General features: G+C 42.0%; 1 protein-coding gene across 1 annotated transcript; it reads left to right on the forward strand.

The window, feature by feature from the left end:
* Positions 1-1,396: 1,396 nt before the first annotated feature.
* On the forward strand, positions 1,397-7,077 carry LOC147611930 (uncharacterized). Its single transcript, XM_086783794.1, has 2 exons — positions 1,397-1,815; positions 6,670-7,077. The coding sequence occupies exons 1-2, from the start codon at positions 1,632-1,634 to the stop codon at positions 6,789-6,791; spliced, it is 306 nt and encodes a 101-aa protein (XP_086639920.1). The 5' UTR covers positions 1,397-1,631; the 3' UTR covers positions 6,792-7,077.
* The last annotated feature ends 1,028 nt before the right edge of the window (positions 7,078-8,105 follow it).

Genomic DNA, 8,105 nt, shown 5'->3' on the forward strand with positions numbered 1-8,105 from the left:
TTTATAAAAGTTGATTTTTCTCCTTTATAACAACAATGAGAATGGATTATTGACATTAGTTCTCCATATACTTAGGCCCACATCATTGCTACCATTGAGCAAGCTAGCGCATTGTCTTTGTTTCTTGAAAGCAATAATGAAAACGAATCATAGTGCACCATATGCTTGAGTTTAAACAAGAAACCGTAAACATAAGCTACCCAAGCATTCTAGCTCCAAAAGTTTCATTCGCATCATTATAAACAAGAATGACTGTATGCTTAAGTTTAAACAAGAAACCACAAGCATAAGCTACCCAAGCATTCTAGCTCCAAAAGTTTCATTCACATCATAAACATGTTTAATCATAATTCTAGCAATTTTTTTTAAATTCATGCTTTCAACATTGTAATTGGATGAATTTTATATATAAGAGAATTTCTATGCTCTAGGGCTATAGTCATCATTTAGGAGAAAATTTTTGGGATTTGAATAGAAGCAAAATATTTTTCTTCCATTTCTTCCGCACTCCCCTTCCCTCCCTTTAGCACTATCTAGCACGGGGCCTTAAATGCCCATGGTGGCAGATGGGATGTAAGCTCAAAGACAATCCCACCACTTGCCGCTATTTTTGGGCCGTTGGATCCTAGCAAGGTAAACTAGGGGTGGTAAACAAAGGTTGTTGACGAGAAGTAAACTAGGATTATTGGTGTGATTGTGGGGAAGCAAATAGACTGGTAACCTAGAGGAATTAGTAAACTAAAAAAATTTGTAAACTAGGCGACAAGATCTAGTAAACTTGGAAAGGTAAACTAGGAATTACAAATAAATTAGGAAAAGTACGAAACTAGGGATGGTAAAACTAGGGGGATATGTGCCTCCATGCATGTTTATAAGATTCAAATATTCAATTGAAAATAGGGCTACTAGAAATGACTACTTGGTGAAATGGCTAGCATGAAAGTTTTCACATAATGCTAGGTCGACGGTCTCACCTTGTGTATGTACCTTTTTTTAATTCGAAAATCATAAAAAAAGCTTCTAAGTCCTCGGGCCTTGCTTGCCAATTCACATCCCTAGTTTACTTATTTTTCTAGTTTACCAACGTAGCAACTTAGTTTGCCTTTTCACAGTTCCAAGTCCATAATCATCGCCGTCCCCCCTAGTCTACTTCTCACAGACAAATCTAGTTTACCACCCTTGGGTTAGCTTCCCTAGTTTACTAGGAACTGAGACGGCTCAAGAATGACTCTTATAAAGACCCTTGTCAGGTGGGATCAAGGCTCAGAGATGATCTCTCCGCTTGGCCCCAGTGTGAGATAGTGTTGTGGGACCTCTCTATGTCTCTCTCGTGTGTTTTTCAAAGGCAAAGCAACTCCCACAAATGGGCGCTCTGGTCTGAAACGCATCTCAATCATTATTCGCCGATTTCCTGGCGGGCGTAGGCTATCAAATTACGCCATTTCTTCTAAAGGCTCTCCATTGTATATGCACAGAAAAGACTAAAGTTCCTGAGAGGAGTAAATCAGGTGGTTTGCCTTCAAGAAGTTGCTTGCTGTTGCTACCGACCCAAATTTCTAAACTGCGCAGGTCTGGTTTGAGCAAGATCTGGGCTCGAAAACCCATTTGAAAAACTAAGTTTACCGCCTCTGATGGCCTATGTGGATCGTACATTCTCCATCAGCGAGGATGACTTTGAAGGCACCTTCATTGTGCACAACCGCCCCCCTGTCAAAGAGATTGCTCTCGCGGTCTCGCTCTTGTCCTTTGGCACCATCGGCATCGTTGTTGGTTTCATCATGATGTTCAACAAGGTCGGTGGCGACCGTGGCCATGGTATTCCTCGTGAGCCCATCTAAATTTTGATTATCAACATGCTTTTTTTATGCTAAAAATGCTTCCTTTTTTGAACCCATCTCAGTTTCGATGCTAAAATGTGAACCCATAATGCTTTCTTCATGCTCCCATCTCAAGTTTTATGCTAAGAGTGCTTTAATGAACCCATCTTAGTTATGATGACATGTTCTCATCAAATGCATCTCAAAACATGCTTTTTTTCCTTGGACCCATCTGTTTTTCTTCTTTGAAAACCATCTCAGTTTCAGTGCTAAAATTGCTTACCCGTCTTATCAACTCATCTCAGTTGTGATGCTATACATGCTATGCTGTGTAAGAAGTTTAGTCGGTTTGTCTTAATAAAGAGTAAATTAGTTGGTTTGTCTTCAAGAAGTTGCTTGCAGTTTCTGCTGTTGCTGCCACCTTGAAAACATACCAAATTCTAAAACTGTGCGGATTTGATTTGAGCAAGATCGGGGCTCGAAAACTCATATGAAAAAATAAAGTTAACAGACTCTAATGGCCTATGTGGATTATACATTCTCCATATGTGAGGATGACTTTGAGGGCACCTTCATTGTGCACAACCGCCCCCTGTCAAAGAGATTGCCATTGTGGTTTTGCTCTTTGCCTTGGTGCCATCGGCGTCATTGTGGGGTTCATCACGATGTTCAACAAGGTTGGCGGTAATGTGACCATGGCCATGGTATTCCTCACGAGCCTATCTAAATCTTGATCATCAACATGCTTTCTTCATAGACCCATCTCAGTTTTCATGCTAAAGATGCTTTCTTTTAAACCATCTCAGTTTTGATGCTAAAATTTGAACCCAGCTAAGACTTGATGTTTTTTTCATGCTCCTATCTCAGTTTTTATGCAAAAAATGCCTTAATGGACCTATCTCATTTATGATGCAAAAAATAAAATGTTTTTGGACGGATTTCGTCAAACCCATCTCAGTTTTGATGCTAAACATGCTTTTTTCCTTGGACCACGTAAGTTTTGATACCGAAAATGTTTTTTTTTAATTTTTGGAAAACTAACTTAGTTTTGATGCTAAAATTGCTTACCCATCTCAATTGTGATGCTTAACATGTTGCTTTTTTGTTTTGGACTGAGATTAGTGTTGATACTAAAGGCGCCTATACTGGTCTTGATGCTAAATATGTTTTTTCTTGCATCTATATGAAACCTGGCTGAACTAGACACAGTTGTAGAAACACCTCAATGAACTGATCTCGAGCCTATGCACTCGGCATGAGGAAGGGCTGCACACCTGAGGCTGAGAAAAGAAGGTGGTGGACTGTTCTAAGCTATGTTAGAATGCTGTAAATGCTTATGGATGATAGAATACCTTTACCAGATGACTGGTGTATGCCTGGATGATGCACTGAATGCTGGATACTGATGTAGACTGATGAATAAAGGCTGAAATTGTTGGGAATCTGCAAACGCAGGTCTGCAGGGCTGAATACTGTTGTAGGATTGATGCTGGACTGAAACGCAGGGCTGGATTGCTGTAGAACTGTAAACGCAGGGCTGCAGTGAACTGAACACAGGCCGGTTGCAAAGCCTTCAATACCGTACCACGTGCCAAGCTTATGCACAGATTGCATGATATTGAGGTACCCGAGGATATGCAGTGGGGGATATATGCTTTGTATGAGTCTGTGTGACAGGCAGAGTCCGAGCTCTAGGTGGACTATCTGATAGGGTGACCAGCACGATAGGGGTGAAGCAAGGATGCCCGCTATCTCCCACCCTCTTTGGACTGTACATTGATGCGGTCTCTGATTATGTAGACAGATTGGGAGTCCCAGGGGCATGCCTGGCAGGGGTGTTGATACCCATCTTGTTATATGTTGATGATATTGTTCTAATCTCAGACTCTCTGGAGGGATTACTTTGACACATGGATGCATTACAGGCTTTCTGTGTGGATAGAGATCTGACAGTGAACCTTGGGAAAACCAAGGTTATGGTGTTTAACACCACACAGGCATGGGTTACGAGATTAGAGCCTCAGTTTACTTTCCGAGGGGAGCCAATACCGCGTGATCAGGATGGATATCATCAGAGTGGACACAGAGAGGACATGGACTAGTCCCCTTGAGCCCTTGGGCACGAAAATGGCTCATTACAAGAGCCATTTTCTACACCTCTCACCGGATGATTTTATCACCCGCCCGGCGTACATGGATGTACACCTATCACATGGGATACGTTGTGCCATTGGACAGATCCGGACCTCATCACACTAGCTGCGAATTGAAACAGGGCGATATGTGCATCAGATCTTGGATGACTGCATTTGTTAGTTATGCTACCAAGAGGTAGAGACAGAGGAACACTACATTTGCCGATGTATAGTCTATTATGGGATCCGAGGGAGATATCCATAGTCACATGGGACACGAAATGGGGACGGGGAACGGGGACGGAAAAGATTGAGAATGGCCATTCCTTGTGACTATAGAGTGACATGGGACGGGAATGGGAACGGGAAGATGCTGCCATCCCCAACATTCCCAAGACTAAAAATGCCCATTCCCTGTGACTATGGAGATATCACTGCCTCTTCCGAGAGGGTTTTGGGCCGTTACGCAGGGTCAAGGAGTTTGAGGATCAGAGATGCCTGGGATTGTTTCTACTTGAGCTCAGGAGACACAGAGAGATCCTCTTGGCAGACAGGAGGCCGAGCCATGATGTACCTAGACAGAGGACCCTGACAGATTTCTTCGGCACCAGCACCAGCAACCCAGCCCACACACCTCCTGATACCTCCTCCATTGGGCCATCAGGGCACCGACCACGCTCCCAGGGAGTCACCACTGAGAGAGCAGTTATCTTATGTCGTGCTCGTTGGCCACGCCCACCAGGATCCCGACCACGGCATGCTCACCATCGCCAGATCAGAGCCATTATTGCTCGGCATCGGAGGCGCCTACCTTGCTTCTACGACCTCTCCATTCTAGACAGTCCCATGGCAGAGATACTTGATCTAAGGACAAGGCAACACTTCAACTGATCAGCATACATGGATCTACCTGATGTACATTTTTCAGCATTTTCCAATATTTTCTACTCAGTATCATCTCGGAGTCTTACAGTTTTGTTCTTATAACTGGAGGACAATTAGTTTATTGTACTTTTTAGTCTCATTTAGTTGTTCTCTTTGATGAGACACCAACAGATGTACTCTCAGTTTTGGTCTCATAGGCTACTATGGCCTCTTAGAGACGTTAATATATCATTTCATTTCTCTCTCTCTCTCTCTCTCTTCTTTCATTAATGAACTATTTGTTTTTTTGTTATATTTATCTTTTTTTTATCCTTGTCGTTTCCTACCTGTTTCCGTTTCCTAAAATCGTAACGGTTCCGTTTCCACCGTTTCCCACAAGAATGGAAACATTGGTCAAAGGAGGATGAGAGTACTTCAGATGTAGAGGAGCAGTGTAGTGTACCCATGGACACAGGTGCTAGTTCTAGCGGTGCAGGCTCTATTCCTTCAGATGATTTACTAGATCTAGACCTTGGCATCGAGATGCCTCCACTTATGAGCATTATCCCATGCGTACGTTATCTCCTAACTTGGGGTTAATCTAACCTTGGTTAGCACGTAATAGCCATTAACACATGCATGCGATAGGACACAGGTCAACGTTGACCCTAGACCAAAAGGCATAGGAAGGTGTGATAGGAAGCCATGTGTCCCAAGCCAAAGTGTGCAATATTGTCAAGCTACACAAATCCGAGAAGATCGAATTATTTAAAAGTGATCACACTCCAAGAATTCAAGAAATTTAGACAATATCTGCCACATGGTTGGACAGAGGACTTCTCAAAGAAGTCCAAGCTCCGATGTGTTGGGATGCACTTAAAGGACATGATAGGTGATTGGTGGCTTGCCAAAATGCTTGATGGCATGATTGTGCCACATCATGGGCTGATTTCAACGCGGTGTTCTATGCTCAATTTTAGCCGCCAAACTTTGAAAAGAATGTATGTAAAGAGTGGGACTACGGGCTGTCCCAAGATGAGGTGAATTTTGTAAGAGGCTTTAGTTTTCATCTCTCTCTCTCCACATTCCAGCATGCCCAATGCCCCCGACTCCCCGCCACGATCCCCTCATCAGCTCTAGATCCAGGACATGCTCCACCACCATTGAGCTACCTTTCCACGTGATGTAGCTGAGGGAGACCTCTTGGTCATACTCATTAGCCCCATGCTTGATATTTTGGAGAGTGTTATACTATCTATTGGGGGCTGATGCTTCTCTCATGTTCCATGTTCCTGGTATTCCATGATGAAATTCCATGGACAGTTTTGTATCACCGTGAGATAGCTTTGTTTTGTTTCTATTTTATTTTCTGTTCCATGATGAGATATGCCATGGACATTATTGTATCGCTTTGGTCTCGTAGGCCCATTGGGTCTTTAGTAGATGCTTAATATATCTATGTATCTTTCTTTCTCGTCCCATCTTTGTACTTTTAACCTGTATAGAGGGTTGTGCTCTGCTCTTGAGCTGATGTTTTCTTCTTTTACTAATGAATCTTTTCTTGGGGAAAGAAACTTATGGAGTTTCTTGTTTTAGTAGTTACCCTTATCAGTTGAACATTACATAATAAATTTGTGCTTCCAAAAAAGAGTTTTTGTTTGCATTTTTTTAAGTTTTTTTTTTAAGCTTTTCTTTGCTTGCTTGTTATTTGTTGTTGAAAAAGTGCAATTATTCTCTTGATTTCTAAGCTTGAAAATATTTCAATCTTATGAAGGTATTTTACATCTTGGTGAACCTTGCAAGGCTAGTTACGATTTTGTTACATTTCTCAAGGTTGCCTTGGTTTCATGCAGGGCTTTTTTTTGCCATCCTTGGATCCATCCTCTTCTTACCGGGCTTTTATTACACAAGGATTGCATACTATGCATACAAAGGCTACAAAGGATTCTCATTTGCAAACATACCAGCCATGTGACCATCAATGAAGAGCATGTGAAGACAAGTAGATGAACACACTGCCGTACGGCTCGGCCCATTTTCAGAAAGGAGCAGTGTTTTGTAGCATTTCATGTACAGGTTTGCCATTTGATCTTTGCAAGTACTGTGTGGTATGTTAAGCTTGCTTGCTGTATATTTCCTCAATGAAATCAAAAGTAGGATGACAGGGGGACTGCAAAGCAATTCTTTGTGTCACAGCATGGATTGGATTCCTCTTTGGAACTGTGGTTTTAATCAGAGATTGCACTTGCATTTGCATACCTCTCATCAGAAACCTCATCGTGCTCATTTAACTGTTCCTTTACATGAATGATGAGACTTAAGATTTGTTACACCAATAAGGGGACCTTCGTTTTCATATGTGAAATCGGTTACCTGAAGAATTTGATGCTGCATAAGTATGCCAAGTCTTGTAATTTTGTACACTATGCAGTCATGGTCCCTTTTTTTCTTATTGTTGATAAAACCCTTCCTTTTCTTTGTTAATTTTACCATGTCTGTCCTTGAGGTTTGTCTCGACTCTTTGTGACATACCTCTCTCAGATATGATTGAAATTATGAAGTTTGCAGGCTTTTGTCCCACATGGAAGACGGGTAGTAATGTAATCCCGTATTAATTTTTGCCTCCTATTGCTTGAGGTTATAGATTTGTGCAATGGGGCTCCCCCAGACAGGCTATGTTTTACATGTGTGGATGCAGCGAGGACCAAGTCCAGTGTGTGGAGTCTGGACAGGCCTGGATAGGAGCAAGGTGCCCACAGGTAGGAAGACTAGGCAGCATGTGAACAAATTGCGGAAAGTATTTGGCACTCTAAACTTAATACTTCTAAAAAATATTAACTTTGATGAGTAATAGCATGTTGTGAGCAGCTTCACCAAAAAGCAGACGACGTACAAACGCAGGGCTTTACGAGGCCTTTCTCCTCGGTCTTTTTCTTTGTGATTCAGCCTACACCTCTAGTCCATCTCCACCATTGTGAGTAGCCTGGAAGTGCAGCAAAATCAGCAAATCAGCAACAAGAGTCTTTCCTTAAGTTCTGCCAGCTGGCTTGGGTTGTTCGGGAAGCAATCCTTCGTTAGTTTGTTTTTTTTTTAAGTTTTCAGTTTTCAGTCACTTTGGTCAGCTTGTACATTGCGAAATTTTCTCTAAGAAATAATAGATAAACCTATGGAAAGTTCAGTTCATTCCCCAAATTTAGCAAAATTCAAAGAGCAATCTTGATTGCATGAGAGTCTATTCACAAAGCCTCAAATCATCAACTCCATTTTGCATAGTGTAGACCAAGTGCTA

Source organism: Cibotium barometz, chromosome 46, assembly GCF_041138505.1.
Source record: "Cibotium barometz isolate CiBa-2024 chromosome 46, ASM4113850v1, whole genome shotgun sequence".
Classification (NCBI taxonomy): Eukaryota; Viridiplantae; Streptophyta; class Polypodiopsida; order Cyatheales; family Cibotiaceae; genus Cibotium; species Cibotium barometz.

What these genes read in the sequence shown, in the direction of transcription:
- LOC147611930 (XM_086783794.1), top strand. Translation starts at nt 1,632, where the DNA reads ATGGCCTATGTGGATCGTACATTCTCCATCAGCGAGGATGACTTTGAA. An exon ending in CGGTGGCGACCGTGGCCATG is followed by an intron (nt 1,816 to 6,669) that starts GTATTCCTCGTG and finishes GGTTTCATGCAG; the next exon opens with GGCTTTTTTTTGCCATCCTT.